This window comes from Anas platyrhynchos, chromosome 14 (genome assembly GCF_047663525.1).
Source record: "Anas platyrhynchos isolate ZD024472 breed Pekin duck chromosome 14, IASCAAS_PekinDuck_T2T, whole genome shotgun sequence".
Lineage (NCBI taxonomy): Eukaryota > Metazoa > Chordata > Aves > Anseriformes > Anatidae > Anas > Anas platyrhynchos.
In genome coordinates this window covers 12,700,481-12,720,383 of record NC_092600.1, presented here as the reverse complement: position 1 = coordinate 12,720,383, position 19,903 = coordinate 12,700,481, and the positions used below count along the sequence as shown (strand labels likewise).

The 19,903-nt window shown below is 50.9% G+C and overlaps 2 protein-coding genes across 3 annotated transcripts in view; both read right to left on the bottom strand.

The window, feature by feature from the left end:
• LOC101796191 (protocadherin gamma-C5-like) overlaps window positions 1-19,903 on the bottom strand; it is a 220,466-nt gene that overhangs the window by 162,041 nt on the left and 38,522 nt on the right. The window contains exon 1 of one of the 2 annotated variants that reach the window (XM_072023280.1): window positions 16,389-19,067. The exons of the other annotated variant lie outside the window; for it this stretch is intronic. Coding sequence (XP_071879381.1) covers window positions 16,389-18,821 — 2,433 coding nt within the window. The 5' untranslated portion in view covers window positions 18,822-19,067. Of the gene's footprint in view, window positions 1-16,388; window positions 19,068-19,903 lie in introns of those variants that run through there. 2 annotated transcript variants of the gene reach the window in all.
• On the bottom strand, window positions 6,043-9,244 carry LOC139998655 (protocadherin gamma-A5-like). Its single transcript, XM_072023287.1, has one exon. It carries the CDS (start codon window positions 9,175-9,177, stop codon window positions 6,598-6,600), a length of 2,580 nt encoding a protein of 859 aa, XP_071879388.1. The 5' UTR covers window positions 9,178-9,244; the 3' UTR covers window positions 6,043-6,597.

The following is a 19,903-nucleotide window of genomic DNA, read 5'->3' as shown; positions in this document are numbered from 1 at the left end:
CGCAGCGGGAGGGGCCGGCTGCAGCGCTCCGCTCCTTCCTCTCCTCTCCTCCGTGGTGAACAGCGGCGCCCGCAGCTTCCGCCCGGCACTGCACGCACGGCTCACACTGAGCGCCGCCGCTGGTCTCAAACCTTGGGCCCCCGTGAACACGGCGACACGGCCCAGAATCTGTGCGCTTGCGTCCGCAACACCTTCGAATGCATTCTCGTCCTCACGGTGGTCATGACCTGAGAGAAGGCAGAAGTCTGCCTCTGTCTTTCTTCGTTCTACCACGTGGCCAGTAGAATTGTTCGTGTTAATTCGGCCTCTAAATAATTGTTAGTCTTACCCTAGTATTGCAGAGGCACCACGTCCTCCACAAATCGCAGACCTTATTCTTTTCCTTAGCTTTTCCACAATGTATGAGCATCTAATTTGTGTTTTCGTTCCAATGTCAACAACTGATATGAAACTCTTCTCCCTGGAACGGAGTAGCATCAAGTAACCAGCAGCTTTCTTCAGCTCTCTGAGAAGGCTGTGCACCTCACTCCATACCTCTGCTGCAGGAATAACAGTTTGGGTACTCACCATTGATCGGTTTCCCCAACTATAAATGCAGTCCTTGAGACCAAAACAGGTGAAGTCCTCGTCTTGCTTTTATTTACTTAAATAGATTTACAGAAAAATGCCTACCCATACAGCAGAAGAAAACCCCATGGCATTCACTGTGAAGGTAGCAATGACCTACAAGAGATGACTATGGTGTTGTACAAACTGGTGTAAGAAAAAGCAGTACTTGGGATCAGTTATCAAACAGATCCAGGTACAAAAAACAAAACAAACAAACAACAACAACAAAAAAAGCAGGAAATTTCTCCAGTACTTTTCTGGTTTTACTCAGGTGGGCAGCCAATCTCCACGACAACCACTCTGTCACACCCCCGCCTCAAAGAGAAGGAAGAGAAAATAAGATGAAAAGGGCTCAACGGAAGTGAGTCTCAGCATAGGGAGATTAATAACATTTATTGCCTATTACTAAGAAGCTAGAGGAGTGAGAAACAAAGAAAACAAACTAAGAACACATTCCCCCCATCCACCCTGTTCCACCTGCTCCACGCAAGTGGCAATGGGAATGGGGGCATGAAGATTGCAATCAGTTTATAGCACTTCGTTTCCACCACTCCTTCACAATCACTCTCTTTCCCTGCTCCAACGTGGGGTCCCTTCCACGGGATACTGTCCTTCCTGAATTGATCCTGCATGGGCTTCCCACAGGCAGCAGCACTTCAAGAACTGCTCCAAGTAGGGGTCTGTACCACGGGGTTCATCCATCAGGAGTAAACTGCTCCAACATGGGTCCCCCATGGGCAGCAGCTCCTGACAGTTCACTTACTCCTGTGTGGTCCCCTTTTCGCAGGCTACAGGTCTAGCCTGAAGTCTGCTCTGGTGGAGGGTCTCCACATGCTGAAGCCTCCTTCAGGTAAGATCTTCCTGCTGCTCCACCATGGGCTCCTCCACGGGCTGTGGAGTGGAAATCTGCTTCACCATGGTACACCAGGGGCTGCAGGGGGACAACGTGTTCCACCATGGTCCTCTCCACAGACTGCAGGGGGATTTCAGCTCTTGTGCCTGGAAGACATCTTCCCCATCCTTCTTCACTGGCCTCGGTGTCTGCAAGGCTGTTCCTCACTCCTCACTCTCCCAGCTGCCGTTGTGCATCGTTATTTTTTTTACATTTATTTTTATTTTTTAAATTTTCATTTTTTATTTTCATTTACATTTACTATTTTAATTTTCATTTATTTTTTTCCTTTCCTAATTCTGCTTTCACAGAGGTGTAAACAGCATCATTTATTGGTTCAGCTATGGGTAACAGCAGGTCCTTATGGAGCTGGCCGAAAATGGCCCTTATCTAACATGGGGCAGCTTCTGAATTCTCACAAAAGCCACCACTGCAGCCCCCCCATTACCAAAACCTTTTAACATAAACCCACTACAGCACGAAGCATTAATCATATTTTCCTGATTCTGTCATGCAGAGTCAGTGGATCTCATTCTATACAGTAAGCACTCACGTTCATGGCTAATTGCACATCCTGCCCTAGGGACATCATACAGACAGGGAGGCTTTCTGTCTCCAGTCCTGGAGCTGAGAACATCCCACAGGTAGCTGGCACTGGCCTGAAGAACTCCACACCAGTTCCTCTGTGTAGCCAGCATCACTCTCAAAGATCACACATAATGAGGGTGTGCAGTGCTTCAGGACCTTCTGCTATCACTTAAAGGCAGCAATGGGTAGGAAATCATGCCTCTCTCCTACACAACTTCCATTCTGCAAAGTATTAGCATGTCCCTCTTGGTTATTTCTGATTATAGATAAAAGCTTAAATGAAAAAAAAAAAAAAAAAAGTAGATCAGGTACTGACCTTAGCAAAGTGCAAGGAATCAAACATTGCACAGCCAAATGCCCTGCTGACTCTTCCATCTTCCCCACTGGAATTCAGACTTTTGTCATCACCCTGCCTGAGCACCTCTTTCTTGGGCTAAGCTGCAAGAAAGTGCATCTCTAACCTTTGGCCAATTAAGACAAGCATGGACTACAGTATCTGTACTCAAGTGACACAGAAACAAATTCTTCCATTCCTTGTCATATGGGGAGTCTTTTCAGGTCCGTTCCTTCCCTTCCAAATGTGGTCTTGAAAACTGGAACAGTTGAAGATTCTGGTCTTGCTTTCATTTCACTTAAAATTATAACAAAATACATGTACTTACCCATATACCTGAAGAACACCCCATGGCACTCAGTGGCAAGGGAACAAAGCCCGTTGGGTGCCAAGCACATGGGTGCACATGCAAGCAGACGACAACAGTACAGAGGATCAGTTAGAGCTCTAGATCAGCACTTCCAGGGGACACCTGCTCCCACACCACTCTTCTGCTGTATTTTTGCTTTCTTCCTCATAGGTGATAGTTACTCCAGCCTGTATCCTTTCACCTCAGAGACCTCCCTTACACAGGCACTTTTAAACAAATACTTTATTCTCAGGGAAACCTTACTGCCTCTAAAGATGGGGACACCTTGATCAGAACAGAAATGGTGTAGACCTTGGCACCTGGTATGAAACCAAAGTTTTCCACAGTCAAAGCTACGTTGAACCAACTATTATCCAGACCCTAAAGTCTGCCTCTCAGCCTCTGTACTCTGTAGTCACAGACTATCTGCACCACAGACAACATCCTACTTCTCAACATATGTCAGACAAGAAGGAACAGTCATTCAATGACATTTTATTGAAAGAGAAATATATCAAAGTATTTCTCACTACAGTAGGAAACATTCAAGATCTAGATGGAAATTGTTCCCCCAGTCCCACTGTTCTAGCAGATCTTCCAGTCTTTTTAGGGTCCTCTGCTGCACTGAAGCACAATTCAGGCAGTAGCAATGACCAAGGCAAAAATGTGTACACTACAGATGTGAAGCACTTAACTAGCACTCTATAGGCATTCTTCTTTGGTCTGCCCAAGCCTGATGCTCAACAAAATTCAAATGACTGACCTGCAACACGGCTGTTCTCATAGCACATGTCTGCTAGAAAAGACATTTTCTCCATTCCTGAGAGGACAATGTTCAAACACCATGACAAGAGGTCAATTTCTCCAAGAGCACTTCACACATGAGGAATTCCCAAACTACTCCCAATGGTAATGATTGCCTTCCCTCTTCATGACTGGCAAAAGGACATCATCACAAGACCAGCCACTTTCTCCACAATATGCACAAAGACTACAGCCTGGATAGCTCCAAAGACAATTTTGTTTTCATCATATTATCATGACATAATATTAATGGTCTGAAGACATAAATGATATGCAGCTAAGTTATAATCATGGGCATTTTTGAGTATTCATAAGAGTAGAGCATGTAAGGTAGATAGTAGGAAAATAATTCCCCAGAATGTCCTCCTGAAGATTCCAATGCAGAAAAAACTACATTTCTACTCTAAAATCTATTAAGCAGAGCTTTGTGATTAATGGAATAAATGCAACAAACAGGGAGAGGAGTATCTGTTTTTCTACAGCTCAGAATTTGCAAGCACATGTCATCAAAGGATTATGTCCATTTTCTTATACAATGCACCACAACCACACCATCGACAAATATCAAGAAGGGAGGAATGTTTCTCTTCAATCTTCAAAAGCATACTAATGACCTAGGGGAAAGAGAGAGGGGAGCCATGCTCGATGAGAAACTGGGTCATCAAAATGTCTTTGGAGAGGAATCTCCCCCTCCATTAAGCATATACAGTACTCCACACATACCCAGCTCTTCCACTAAGTGGATGTTTACATCCACTCCCCAGAAACAAAAATGGAAGAGAACACACAAGAGCCCTCATATCTCCAGCCTTCCATACAACCTTGAACTGTAATGAAATACCCAGCTATTGCCTCACGAGAGAAAGGCACATGAACACTTCCATTCCCCAGCAAAGCTACGCTTCTACTGATAGCTCAGCCTCTCATAGACAAAAGACCAGGAAAAGACAAAAACAGAGAAGCAGCACAAGGACGCATTCAAAGAGAAAGCCTGGTAGAGGAAATCACCAGGAGGGTGACAGGATCTTCTCTGTGGGCACCAAATTCTTCTCCAGAGCACCAAGAAATCACTGGGGTCTTAAGCTGCAAGCAATGTCCTAATGTCTTCTTCTGGGCTATGTAGGAAGGGACTTCATTTTAAGAAAAGTTCATCAGCTCTCATCCATTTTTCCATGAAGTGGCCTGCTTATCTTCAACGACTATGGAACTATAAAAGAATAGGCCTTGCTGTGGGACCCTTTCTCATGCTAAATCTTTGGAGCAATAAAGAGAGATTGAGTTTGAACTTCTGTTTCACTTCCCTTTTACACAAAATTTTGTCTTCAGGTAGGTGAAATAACCTACTTAAGGGAGGTAAGGATTTTCTGTAGTACAGCTCTGTCATTCTCAGATGCAAAAGTCCTACCCAGGAATGGGATATATGAAGTGCAATCTTCCTGGCAGCAAGGACCTGAAAATGGATGAAGCTATGAAGAAAGTCTTTGGCACAATATTACAACAGATAGGAGTGAAGTAATGAGGATTCACACTGGTATTATAAGCCTTTATATTCAGACCTTATCACTTTACATACACAGTTTTTCTGTAAAACATTTTATTATCAGAGAATTAAAGTTACCTTTCAGGGCAGGGAAACCAGGATAAAATGGTGCATGAATGTTGCAGGAACTGGTACAAATTACGAAATCAAACCTTTGCCTGAACAATATCTCTGCTGAGCCACCCATTTTCCACATTCAAAAAACAAATAAACAACAAATAAACAAAAAAACGCTCACCATCCATGCTCTCTGTTCACAACATTCAATTACAGAATCACATGGAATCAAAGAACATTAGGGACTGAAAGGGACCTTTAAAGATCATCTAGTCCAATTCCCCTGCCAGAGCAGGAACACCTAGATCAGAACACAGGAATGCATCCAGGAAGGTTTTGAATGTCTCCAGAAAAGACTCCAGAACCCCCCTGGGCAGCCTGTTTCTCTGTTCTATTACCCTCATCACGAAAAAGTTTCATTTCATATTTCAGTGGAATCTCCTATTTTCCAGTTTGCACCCATTCCCCTTGTCCTATCATTAGATGTCACTGAGAAGGGCCTGGATCTATCCACCTGACACTCGCACATTACATATTTATAAACCTTAATAAAGTCAACCCTCATTCACCTTGCACTAGTCATAATAACCGAGTTCCAGCTGTATGTAGGCCAAGAGTGTTTCATCCACTGACATTTTAAGGAAACAAAAGGATATCAAAGACTTTATCCTGACTGCAGTAAACATGCATGCTGTGTATGGAAACAGTTACCCAGCTACCCCAACCAAACAGTCCATAACAGATTTTCCTTTACCCCCCTCCCCCCCCCCCCCCCCCCCCCCCGGGTCTCTCGAACATGAGGCCACTTTTTTTCATGAACAACAAACAAGGCAAAAATGTTAAAAATGCAGAACAAGAAAAGGAATCCAATCTCACTCTTTATACAACATTTATCAACCTGGACAAATATTAAGCAACACATATGCAAGGGATGATGCACAAAAGGAGCAGTTTCCCTGACCATTCTTACTCCAAAGAATTAAGGTATACAAGACCACCTCTCTGCTCAACCTATCATTATGCAGGAACAGAAAAGCTGTGTGGAGTATCGAGGAGAAGCAGCCAAATGAAACATGGGGACACTAAGGTGCTGTTTGAAAGGAATTTAAGAGTACTGCCAAAGGACAAGGGAAATCCGGATGACATGCCCTAAACCCTTGATAATCTCAAGTGCACATTTAGTATGAATGATGAAAACCAAAAAGAAAATCTGAATCATACATCAGAGGAAGAAAAGAGCAACCACATAGCAAGTGAAGAAAAAACAACAACAAACACAACAAACTAACAAACAAAACAACAAAAAAACTCCAGTTGTAGAAAATTGCAAGCAAAAAAAACCCCTCTCATCTAGTGCCTTCGGCATTACGTGTAATGCTGGCAGCAGAGCCCGAGCTTGGCTCAACTGAATGAGGGGCAGCCACTCATAACCTGCTCCTCAACGAAGTCCTACCGTTAAGCATACAAAATTCCCCGGCCGGGAAGCAGAGCAGGGAAGGAAAGGCAATGAGCAGGAAGGGAGGCAAGCACCGAGACGGAGGGCGTCGGGGTGTCCGGAGCGACTGACTCACCGGGAGGGCGTCGGGCGGTGCGCCGCGGGCGCCGGCAGCGTCTTCCCCGAGCAGCGGCGCGGCCTTGTCGGGCGGCGGCCGCGCCGGGAGCGTGTTGCAGCAGCTGTCGGCCGCCCGGCGCCGCTGGCTCTTGCGCGAGTCGGCCGTGAGCGACACCTCGTGCGAGTAGGAGTGCAGGAAGGCGCGGACGCCGTCGATGCCCACGAAGTGCGAGGCCGGCACGCCGCGCAAGGCGCCGCTGGCCGGCGGCAGCAGCTGCGAGCGGCGCCAGCGCCGCAGGCGCAGCGCCAGCAGCAGCAGCAGGAAGGCGACGAAGAGGCACGACACGGCCGCCACGGCCAGCACCAGCCAGCGCGTCAGGCTGCCGCCGGGCTCGGCCGGCGCCGCCGCGCTGCCCAGCTCCGACAGCAGCTCGGCCACGCTCTCGGCCAGCACCACCGTCAGCGTGGCCGTGGCCGACAGCGCCGGCCGGCCCTGGTCCTTCACCACCACCACCAGGCTGTGCCTGGGCGCGTCGCGGGCCAGCGGCGAGCGCGCCGTGCGCACCTCGCCGCTGTGCAGCCCCACGCGGAACAGCCCCGGCTCCGTCGCCTTGGCCAGCTCGTAGGACAGCCACGCGTTCTGCCCCGCGTCCGCGTCCACCGCCACCACCTTGGCCACCAGCGCGCCGGGCTCCGCCGAGCGCGGCGCCAGCTCCACGCCCGTCCAGCCCGCGCCCGCCGCCGACGACGACGGCGGGTACAGCACCTGCGGCGCGTTGTCGTTCTCGTCCACGATCAGCAGCCGCACCGACACGTTGCTGCTCAGCGCCGGCGCGCCGCCGTCCTCCGCCCGCACCCACAGCCCCACCTCGCGCACCTCCTCGTAGTCGAACGAGCGCAGCGCGTACAGCGCGCCCGTCTCCGCCTGCACCGACACGTAGGACGACAGCGGCGCGCCCCGCACGCGCCCCTCCGCCAGCCGGTAGCGCACGCGCGCGTTCTGCCCCCAGTCCGCGTCCCACGCCCGCACCGTCAGCACCAGCGCGCCCTCGGCGTTGTTCTCGGGCAGACGGGCGCTGTAGCGCGCCTCCGCGAACACCGGCGCGTTGTCGTTCACGTCCAGCACGCGCAGCGCCAGCACCGCGCTGCTCCGCAGCGACGGCGACCCGCCGTCCGACGCCCACACCGTCACGTTGTACTCCGACACCTCCTCCCGGTCCAGCTCCCGCGACGTCACCACGCTGTAGTAATTGTCCAGCTCCCTCTTCAGGCGGAACGGGACGCTCTCCACGATGCTGCACCGCACCTCGCCGTTGGTGCCCGAGTCGCGGTCCTGCACGTGCAGCAGGGCCACCACCGTCCCCGGCGGCGCGTCCTCCGAGATCTCGCTCAGCGCCGACGACACAGTCAGCTCGGGCGCGTTATCATTTACGTCGGTCACCGAGATCGAGACCGTAGCCGTGTCGAAAAGCTCTCCGGCATCGTGTGCCTGCACCTCCATTTCGTAGGAGTCGCCTTCCTCGAAGTCCAGGCTCCTCAACAGTCTGATCGATCCCGTCTCGGGATCCAGGTGGAAGATCTTCGAGAATTTCTTGGAAATCCCTTTAAATGAGTATTTCACTTTGCCGTTGAGTCCCTCGTCGGCGTCGGTGGCCGTGAGGGTGAGCAGGGTAGAGCTCACAGGAACGTCCTCGGGCACGCGCACCGCGTACACCGCCTGGCTGAACACGGGCGCGTTGTCGTTGGCGTCCAGCACAGACACGCGGATGCGCGCCGTGCCCGTCCGTGCCGGCTCGCCGCCGTCGATCGCCCTCAGCACCAGCTCGTGAAACGCCGCCTCCTCCCGGTCCAGCGCCTTGGCCAACACGAGCTCGGGACGCTTCTCGCCGTCGGCTCCCGCCTGCACGGACAGCGAGAAGTGCTCGTCGCCGCTCAGCTCGTAGCTCTGCAGGGAATTCACTCCCACGTCCGAGTCGTGAGCCTTAGACAGGGGAAAGCGCGACCCAGGAGCAGTCATCTCGCTCGTTCTCAGTTCATTTTCTGCTTCCTCAAAGCTGGGGGCGTTGTCGTTAATGTCCGTGATTTCCACTTCGATCCTGTAAACTTTCATTTCGCCCTCCACGATCACCTCACAGCGCAGCACACATCGTTGCACGCCCTCGCACAGCTGCTCTCTATCTAGCCTCTCCGCCGTCACCAGGTGGCCGCTGTTCGCATGCAGAGAGAAATACTGCGTCCTATCTGCCGACACCACTCGGGCGCCGCGGTCGCGGAGCGTCGCCGGCTGCAGCGCCAGGTCCTTGGCCACGTCGCCCACGAAAGAGCCCTTGGGCAGCTCCTCGGGCACCGAGTAGCGCAGCTGTCCCCACGCCGCCTCCCACGCCGCCACCAACACGCAGCACAGCAGCGCTCGCTGCCTCCGGCCCCAGCGCCCTTCTCTCGCTGCGCACATCTCCGCCACGGACCCCCACCACCGGACGCTCGCCGACTGCTCCCCGCCGCCGACCCGACTCTTCGCCTGCAGCTCCGGCTCCGACTCCCGCTTCGGCTCCGGCCCCGCTGTCGCCCGGTCTCGCCGGCCCTTCCGCCTCTATGTAGCTCGGTTCCGTACCGCGGGGCCGCTCGCAGCCCGCATGGCCGACGACAAAGCGAGCGAGCGAGCCGGGCCGCAGCGGGCGGGGCTGGCTGCAGCGCTCCGCTCCTTCCTCTCCTCTCCTCCGTGGTGAACAGCGGCGCCCGCAGCCTCCGACCGGCACTGCACGCACGGCTCACAGCGAGCGCCGCCGCCCTGCCTCTTCCGCGGACACCTTCGGTCCCCACGGACACGGCGCCTCGGCACATTCCCCTGCGACACGGCCCAGCGCCGGTGCGCTTGCCTTCTCTTCTTCGAGGGAAATATCGAATGCATTCTGGTCTTTACGGCCCTCAGGAGCAATGTGAAGGCAGGGTGTTCCTCTCGCTGTCTTCGTTTTTCCGCATGGGAAGTAGGTTTGGGTTTTTTTTGTTAATTCATCCTGTTAATAGTGGTTAGTCTCAACTTACTATTGCAGAAATATTGTGTACTCCACGAATTTCAAATGTCATTCTTGCCTTCCTTCTTGGTTTAAAGCTTCCTCGGCTTTCCAACAATTTATGAGCACCTAATTCAGTTTCGTTGTAATTTGTGCTGTTGTTTCAATGTCAACAACTATGTAATACAGTTCTCCCTGTAAGGGTGCATCAGCAAGCAACCAGCAACCCCCCTCAGCTCTCTGAGCAGGCTGTGCATGCACTCCACATCCCTGCTATAGAGTAAACCAGCTGGAGCACTCATCACTGATCATTTTTGCCCACTATAAATGCAGTCTTGGAGACCACAAGAGCTGATGATTCTTTTCTAACTGTCATTCACTTAAATGGATTTCCAGAAAAAATGTCTACCCATACACCAAATAAAAAACCCCAGGCATTCGCTGTGAAGGTAGCAAAGACTCATGAGACATGACCACGCAAGGGTATTGTAGTGTCTTGCAGTTGTAAGATGGGGGCTGAACTTGGCATCCCTTTTCGAACACATATTAGTACATTCATTACATAAAAAGCAAAAGTTAGACCAGGAAATCTCTCCAGTAATAAATATCAGTCGTATTTTCCTGATCATGTCATGCAGAATAAGTGGGTCTCATTCTACATAGTAAGCATTCACATTCCTTGGTAATAGTTCCTTCTGCACAGCCAGAACTACAGAACGTAGTACATCAGACAGACAGGCAGGCCTTCTGTCACCAGTTCTCCTGGTGCTGCCAGCATCACAGATCACAGATAGCTGGCATTGGGCATTAAGCACTCCACACCAGTTTCTACCATGTAACTTTGTCTAGCCAGCATGGCACTGGAGGATCAGACATAATGGTTGTATGCAGTGCTTCACGACATTGTGCTATTAATTTAAGGCAGCAATTGGTAGGAAATCATGCCTGTCTTCTCTACAGTTTCATTCATGCAAAGCAGTAGCATGGCTCTCTCAGTTACTTCTGATTCTAGATTCTGGCCATGTTTTGATTTCAATTTAATTTCCAAATAAATATCTACCCATACACCTGAAGAAAATGCCATGACACTTGGTGGGAAGGGAACAAAGCCTCATGGGAGACAAGCATACAGGGGTACAGGCAGCTGTAAGACAACAGCAGTACTTGGGATCAGTTGCAACTCTAGTTAAGCATTTCCAGAATACACCGGTTCCCACAACACCTTTATGCTCTTCTTTGCTTTCACCTTCATACAAGGTGGTGACTCCAGCTGCACCCTTTCACCTCAGAGACCTCCACTACATAGGCACTTTTTGCCAAATAGTTTATTCTCAGCAAAGCATCATTGCCTCTAAGGACAGGGACACCATGATCAGAAGCGAAATGGTGCGGGCCTTGGCATCAGGTATGAAACCAAAGCATACCCCATTCAAAGTCACATTGACCCAGATATTTTCCAGTCTTTATGCCTGCCTCTCAACCTCTGTGCTCTGCACTCACAGACTTTATCTGCACCACAGACAACATCCTACTTTTCTCCATTTGTCAGACAAGTAAGTATAAGGCACATCATTCACTGACATTTTATTGAAAGAGAAATATTTCAAAGTATTTCTCTTCACAGGATGAAAAGGTCTGGAAGGAAACGGCTTCCCCAGTCCAACAATTCTAAATGATCTTAGAATCTTTTTAGGGTTCTCTGGCACACTGATGTCCAGTTGAGACAGAAGCAGAAAATGAGGCAAAAATGTGAAAATTACACAAGTGAAGGACTCCACTGCAACTCTACAAATATCTTTTTTTTTTTTTTGATCTGCCCCAATACTATGTAAAGTAAAATTCAAGGGATGCACCTGAAACACTCAGTAAGAATATAAAGATATTGTGAGGCAGTGCAGGGAGAAAATTAGAAGGGACAAAGCCCAGCTGGAACTCATTCTGCCTAATGCTCTTAAGGACAACGAAAATGTTTTCATAAATACACAAACAAGAAAATGTGGAGTAAGAAGACTCTTCATCTTTTCTTAGATGTGAGAGGAAACATAGTGACAAGAAATCATCTCCTTAAAGCCTTTTTGGTCTCAGTCTTTAGAAGCAAGTCCATTTTTCTCTAGGTACCCCATTCCCTCACAACCTGCTAGTTACAGACACGGAGCAGAATGAAGCCCTCATAATCCACAAGGACATGGTCAGTGATCTGCTAAAGTACGTAGACGTATGCAAGTCAGTGGGGCCAGATGGGATCCACATGAGGGTACAGAGGGAGCTGGCCAAAGCGCTCACCAAGCCACTTTCCATCATCAGTCCTGGCTAATTGTTGTGGTCCACTCAAACGGGTGGTTAGCAGTTGAAAGCTGATCAGGAGTGGTGACCCCCAGGTCTCAGTATCAGGGCCAGTTCTCTTCAGTATCTTTATCAAGATTTGGATGAAGGGATTGAGTGCATCCTCACTACGTTTTCAGATGACACCAAGTTTGGCATGAGTTTTGATCTCCTTGAGGATAGGAAGGCTCTGCAGAGGTATCTGGATAGGTTGGGCTGATGGTCTGAGGCCAGCAGTATGTGGTTCAACAAGGCTAAGTGACAGGTCCTGTGTTTGGGTTCAAACAACCCCATGCAGTGCTACTGGCTGTGGGAAGAGTGGCTGGAAAGCTGCCAGGCTGAAGGAAACCACTGAGGACTGGTTGATAGACGACTGAATATGAACCAGCAGTATGCTCACGTGTCCAAGAAAGCCAACAGTATCCTGACTTGTACCAGAAATATTCCAGCCAGCAGGGCTAGGGAAGTGATTGTTCCTCTGTACTCATCTCTGGTGAGGCCACACCTCAAATACAGTCTTCACGTTTGAGCCCCTCACTACAAGAAGGACACTGAGTTGCTAGAGCATGTCCAAATAAGAGTAAACGGAGCTATGGAAGGGTTTAGAGAAGTAGACTTACAAGGAGCATCTGTGCGACCTGAGTTGTTGAGCCTGGAGAAAAGAGGACTTAGGGCAGACCTTATCATGATCTACAATTACCTTAAAGGGGGCCACAGCAAAGTGTGGATTGGCCTCTTCTCCCAAGCACCAAGTGTTAAGGGGACGGAAATAGGCTAAATGGTGCACCAGGGGAGGTTTAGGCTGGATGTTAGGAAAAATGTATTTCCTCAAAGGGTTGTGAAGTATTGGAACAGGCTGCCCAGGGAAGTAGTTGAATCACTGTCCTTGGAGATTTTCAAAAAGCTTAGAGACATGGGTTAATGGTGAACTTAACAATGCTAGGGAAAAGGTTGGGCATACCACGTGTCTGCCAGCAATACCACTTCCAGCTCCATTCTTCAGAGAATGAAGAATGCTCTAAGGTGCTCTAAGGCTCCACGTGCTAGCAAGAGACATTCACACAGGAAGAATTCCCAAACTATTTCCAACTATTAGGATTGCCTTCCCTCTTCAGCAAAGGAGATCATCTAAGGTTGAATGAATTACCCAGCGCATTTCGTCACAACATTCACAAAGACTACACCATGGACACATCAAAAGACAATTTGTTTCATCACATTATCAGGAAGCAATATAATCACTGTGAAGAGTATAAACAAAATGCAGCTAAGTTATACACATTAACATTTTTGAGCATTCGTAGTAGTAGGGCATGTAAAGTAGATAGTAGGGAATTAATTCCCCAGAAGGCTCTCCCAAAGATCCCAATAAAAGCTCATACCATATGAAACTGTAAATGTAAAGGCCTTAATGTGGGACCCCTACTCATGCTAAGTCTTGTGAGCACTGAAGACATACTCAGTTTGAGCTTCTGTTTCATTTCCCGTATTCACAAAAATTTGTCTTCAGATGGTTTATAATATCTTCACAAGGGAGATAAGGATTTGCTACTAAACCACGTAAACATATACAATTCCTCCATAATTGCTGCAAGAATTTCCAAACTACTCCCATCTGCAATGATTGCCTTCCTTCTTCATGACAGCCTGAAGGACATGATTAAAAGACCAATTGCTCAGTGCATTTCTTCACATGCAACATGGATAGCACCAGACAACTTTTTTCTCACCTTGTTATCATGATGTAATACAAACATTAAGAAGAAAATAAATGATATGCAGCTAGGTTATACACGTGGATGTTTTTCAGTATTCATAGTACTAGAGCATGTAAGGTAGACAGTAGGGAATTAATTCTACAGAAGATAACCCAAAAATCCCAATACAAGCTCAATAACATACCTCAGGCAAAAACTAATCCGTAGACAGACTTCAAAGTGCATAAACCACAGATGTGTGTGGAATGAAATAAACAAAAGTAGCAGAGAAAGGAGCATCTGTCCTTCTATAGCCCCTCACACAATGCTCCCCCAACCTGACAACTCAAAACTTCCACAATTTCAATACTTTCACCCTCAGAATTTGCAAGCAAGTCTCATCAAAGGAAAAGTTCAACTGACCATTTCCCAGTATCAAGTACTGTGCACAACCACACCATCCAAGCATACCATGAAGGGAGCTACATCTTTGTGCAAGCTTCTAAGGCCTACTAATGAGATAAGGGGAAAGACAGAGGATTCATTCTCCAGATACTGGATCTTTGTAAATATATGTGTAAAGGAATGTCCCTCTCCTTTTAGAGCATGGGCTGTTCCACGCAGACATGTCTCTTCTACTAACTTTATGTTTACATCCACTACCCAGACAAAAACAAACAAACAAACAAAAATGCACAAGTACCCTCATGTTTGCAGTCTTCTACACCAGCTCCAAGTCAAATACTCAGCTGGTGGTTTACATAAGCAAGGCCCATGTACACATAACACATTCATCAACAAGGCTCTATGCTACTACTGATCACTCAACCTACACACATAGACATAAGACTAGGAAAAAAAAAATCAAACAAGCAGCAGAAGGAAGCATTCAAAGAGAAAGTCTGGTAAAGGTGTCACCTGTGCCACCGTGAATGTGGCACAATCTTCTCTCTGCGCAGGAAAATGCCTCCCAAGATCACCAAGTAATGACACAGGTGTCATGCTGCAAACAAAGCACTACAGTTTTCATCTGGACTTCACTTCTATAAATATTCATCTGCTCTATTCCATTGTTCCGTGATATGGCCTGCATATCTCCAATGAATATAAGTGTTGAGAGCACAGAAGACAGATTCAGTTTGAGCTTCTGTTTCATTTCCCTTATACACAAATATTTGTCCCCTGATGGCTTATAGGAATGTCTCAAGGGAAATAACGAATTGATGCAATACTAACTTTGTATTTACAATGTAAAAGGCCAATCGAGAAATGCAAAATATGAAGCAAAAATTCCTGAAAAGAAAGGTCCAAAAATGGAATACAACTAGGGAGAAACACTATAGCACAAAGCAGATTAAGAAGGTGGATTAAGGAGGATTTTTACAGGTATTAGAAGCCATTATACACAGACATCATAGCCCTATAAGCAGTTTCTCTGCAGAATACTATAGCATCAAAAGACTAGCATTGCCTTTGAGGAAAGCAAAACCAGGATCAAATGGTGCAAAAATGCTGCAGACATTGTTAAAATTATAAAATCAAACATAATTTATGCTATAGAAATTGCCATTCACAGTAAAATCATACACTGCTCAAACAATATCGCCACTAATCACACCTTCTGTTCAAATTCAGAACCAAGATCTCAACTTCACTCTACATTCAAAGCATTCAGTTCAACCACTCACAATAATTAGCTTCTAACTATATGTTGATCACTAATAAGGGCTTATACTTCGGGAACATTTTAAGGGGAATGACAGTGGGGAGGGAAAAGCAAGGAGAACAAAAAAAAACACAGCGCAGATGCATATAAATACATTTCTATTAATCTTCATGCAGCAACACGAAAGTTACGTAGAGTATATGGCATGAGCAGTAAAGTGAAACATGGGGCCATTAAGATTCTGTTTGCAGGGAACCACACACAACTGACCAGGCACACAGACTATTGGTGTGATATATTTTAAACTATTGATAACCTAAAGTGAACACTTACTCAGGATGCAGAAAAAGGAAAACCTGCACGATACATAACTGTGTAAGAAATGAGCAACCATATGGAAAGTGAGAAAAAAGTTCCTCTGGAGCAGAGTTGCAAGTAAAAGGCCCCACTCATCTCTGCCTCCCACACCAAGGATAACGGTGGCAGCAGAGACTGTGCTTCACTCCCTCGAGCAAGGGGCAGCCATCCACAACCCATTGCACAACAAAGCTGAGCATTGCTGAGAAACCAATCTACCCGCCCAGGAATGAGAACAAGAAGGATTCAGAAAAAAAAAGGAGAAATGAAGGAAAAAAGGAAATCCTTCGTGATAAACATCAGGGGACAGAATAAACAACTAGATGGCACGTGTAAAACTAAGATAAGCCTAGCCAGAGTGAAAATGCATGCAAAAGCCACCTCTCATATCCTGTACTCAGCACAAAGTATAATGCTGGCAGCAAAGCCCGAACTTGCCTCCCCTGAGACACGGGCAAGCACTCACAATACACTGCCGAACGAAGCTGTGCCTTCATCAGCAGCTAACGTCCATAGCCGGGAAGGAGAACGGGGAGGGAAAGGCAAGGAGAAGGAAGGGAGGCAAGCGCCGAGACGGAGGGCGTCGGGGTGTCCGGAGCGACTGACTCACCGGGAGGGCGTCGGGCGGGGCGCCGCGGGCGCCGGCAGCGTCTTCCCCGAGCAGCGGCGCGGCCTTGTCGGGCGGCGGCCGCGCCGGGAGGGTGTTGCAGCAGCTGTCGGCCGCCCAGCGCCGCTGGCTCTTGCGCGAGTCGGCCGTGAGCGACACCTCGTGCGAGTAGGAGTGCAGGAAGGCGCGGACGCCGTCGATGCCCACGAAGTGCGAGGCCGGCACGCCGCGCAAGGCGCCGCTGGCCGGCGGCAGCAGCTGCGAGCGGCGCCAGCGCCGCAGGCGCAGCGCCAGCAGCAGCAGCAGGAAGGCGACGAAGAGGCACGACACGGCCGCCACGGCCAGCACCAGCCAGCGCGTCAGGCTGCCGCCGGGCTCGGCCGGCGCCGCCGCGCTGCCCAGCTCCGACAGCAGCTCGGCCACGCTCTCGGCCAGCACCACCGTCAGCGTGGCCGTGGCCGACAGCGCCGGCCGGCCCTGGTCCTTCACCACCACCACCAGGCTGTGCCTGGGCGCGTCGCGGGCCAGCGGCGAGCGCGCCGTGCGCACCTCGCCGCTGTGCAGCCCCACGCGGAACAGCCCCGGCTCCGTCGCCTTGGCCAGCTCGTAGGACAGCCACGCGTTCTGCCCCGCGTCCGCGTCCACCGCCACCACCTTGGCCACCAGCGCGCCGGGCTCCGCCGAGCGCGGCGCCAGCTCCACGCCCGTCCAGCCCGCGCCCGCCGCCGACGACGACGGCGGGTACAGCACCTGCGGCGCGTTGTCGTTCTCGTCCACGATCAGCAGCCGCACCGACACGTTGCTGCTCAGCGCCGGCGCGCCGCCGTCCTCCGCCCGCACCCACAGCCCCACCTCGCGCACCTCCTCGTAGTCGAACGAGCGCAGCGCGTACAGCGCGCCCGTCTCCGCCTGCACCGACACGTAGGACGACAGCGGCGCGCCCCGCACGCGCCCCTCCGCCAGCCGGTAGCGCACGCGCGCGTTCTGCCCCCAGTCCGCGTCCCACGCCCGCACCGTCAGCACCAGCGCGCCCTCGGCGTTGTTCTCGGGCAGACGGGCGCTGTAGCGCGCCTCCGCGAACACCGGCGCGTTGTCGTTCACGTCCAGCACGCGCAGCGCCAGCACCGCGCTGCTCCGCAGCGACGGCGACCCGCCGTCCGACGCCCACACCGTCACGTTGTACTCCGACACCTCCTCCCGGTCCAGCTCCCGCGACGTCACCACGCTGTAGTAATTGTCCAGCTCCCTCTTCAGGCGGAACGGGACGCTCTCCTCGATGCTGCACCGCACCTCGCCGTTGGCGCCCGAGTCGCGGTCCTGCACGTGCAGCAGGGCCACCACCGTCCCCGGCGGCGCGTCCTCCGAGATCTCGCTCAGCGCCGACCGCACCGAAATCTCGGGCGCGTAGTCATTCACGTCGGTGACCGAGATCGAGACCGTAGCCGTGTCGGATAGGCCACCGCCGTCCCGTGCCATCACTTGGAGATCATAGGAGTCGCCTTCCTCGAAGTCCAGGCTCCTCACCAGCCTGATCGAACCCGTCTCCGGATCCAGGTAGAAAATTTCCGATGCTAGGTGTGTCGCTTTCTTAACGGAGTATTTCACATTCGCGTTGATTCCCTCGTCGGCGTCAGTGGCCGTGAGTGTGAGCAGGGTAGAGCTCACAGGAACGTCCTCGGGCACGCTCACCGCGTACACCGCCTGGCTGAACACGGGCGCGTTGTCGTTGGCGTCCAGCACAGACACGCGGATGCGCGCCGTGCCCGTCCGTGCCGGCTCGCCGCCGTCGCTCGCCCTCAGCACCAGCTCGTGAAACGCTGCCTCTTCCCGGTCCAGCGCCTTGGCCAGCACCAGCTCGGGACGCTTCTCGCCGTCGGCTCCCGCCTGCACGGACAGCGAGAAGTGCTCGTCGCCGCTCAGCTCGTAGCTCTGCAGGGAATTCACTCCCACGTCCGGGTCGCGAGCCTCGGCCAGGGGAAAACGCGACCCGGGAGCTGTCGTCTCGCTTATTCTCAGTTCCGGTTCGGACTCTCGGAAGCTGGGGGCATTGTCGTTAATATCCGTGATTTCCACTTCGATACTGTAGACCTTCATCTCCCCCTCCACGATCACCTCACAGCGCAGCACACATCGCTCTACCAGCCGGCACAGCTGCTCTCTATCTAGCCTCTCCGCCGTCACCAGGTGGCCGCTGTTCGCATGCAGAGCAAAATACTGCGTCCTATCTGCCGACACCACTCGGGCGCCGCGATCTCGGAGCGCCGGCAGCTGCAGCGCCAGGTCCTTGGCCACGTCGCCCACGAAAGAGCCCTTGGGCAGCTCCTCGGGCACCGAGTAGCGCAGCTGTCCCCACGCCGCCTCCCACGCTGCCACCAACACGCAGCACAGCAGCGCTCGCTGCCTCCGGCCCCACCGCCCTTCTCTCGCCGCGCACATCTCCACCTCGGTCCCGCCAGCACCGGACGCCAGCCGAGAGCTCTCCGCCGCTGATCCGACTCCTCGCTTCCGGCTCTGGATCAGATTCTCTCTCCCGTTTCGTTTCCCGTCCTCGGCTTCGGCCCCGCCGCCGCCCGCTCTCGCCGTCCCTTCCGCCTCTATGTAGCTCGGCTCCGATCCGCGGGGCCATTCGCAGCCCGCACGGCCGCCGATACAGCGAGCGGGCGAGCCGGGCCGCAGCGGGCGGGGCTGGCTGCAGCGCTCCGCTCCTTCCTCTCCTCTCCTCCGTGGTGAACAGCGGCGCCCGCAGCCTCCGCACGGCACTGCACGCACGGCTCACAGCGAGCGCCGCCGCCCTGCCTCTTCCGCGGAAATCTTCCTTCTACGGGGACACGGTGACTCAGCATATTCCCCTGCGGCACGGCGCAGAGTCGGTACATTTGCTTCCACAACGCCTTCTCTTCTTCGAGGAGAAGATCGATTTCATTCTGGTCTTCAGGGAGGTCATGATCAGAATGGAGGTAGTGGCCTCTTCTTGATATCTTAGTTCTACTGCATGGCAGGTAAAATTACTCGTGTTAATTAGGCCTCAAATTAATTATAAATATTACACCTTTTTGCAGAACGATATTCACTTAAAGGACTTTCAGTGATCTCTTTTGCAGTCCTTCTTTAATTAATGTTTTCTTTTCAACGCTTTGTATACATTGAAGCCTAACATTTATTTATAATTCGGGATGTCATAGAAAAGTATGTCGCTTTTCTATCTTCCATTCACTTTAACGGTTTTCCAGAAAAATGCCTACCCATAAAACAGAAGAAAACCCCAGGGCATTCACTTTGAATGTGTCAGAGAACCATGGGACACGAGCATGCCAGTGTACACAGAGGTATAAGAAGAGGGCAGAATTTGACATCACTTATCAAACACGTCCAATACATTCATTTGAGAAAAAAAATCCAAAGGAAGACCATGAAATATCTCGAGCAATAAGCATCTATCATATTTTCCTGATTCTGTCATGCTGAATCACTGGATCTCATTTTACACAGTCAGCATTCACACTCATGGCTAATGGTTA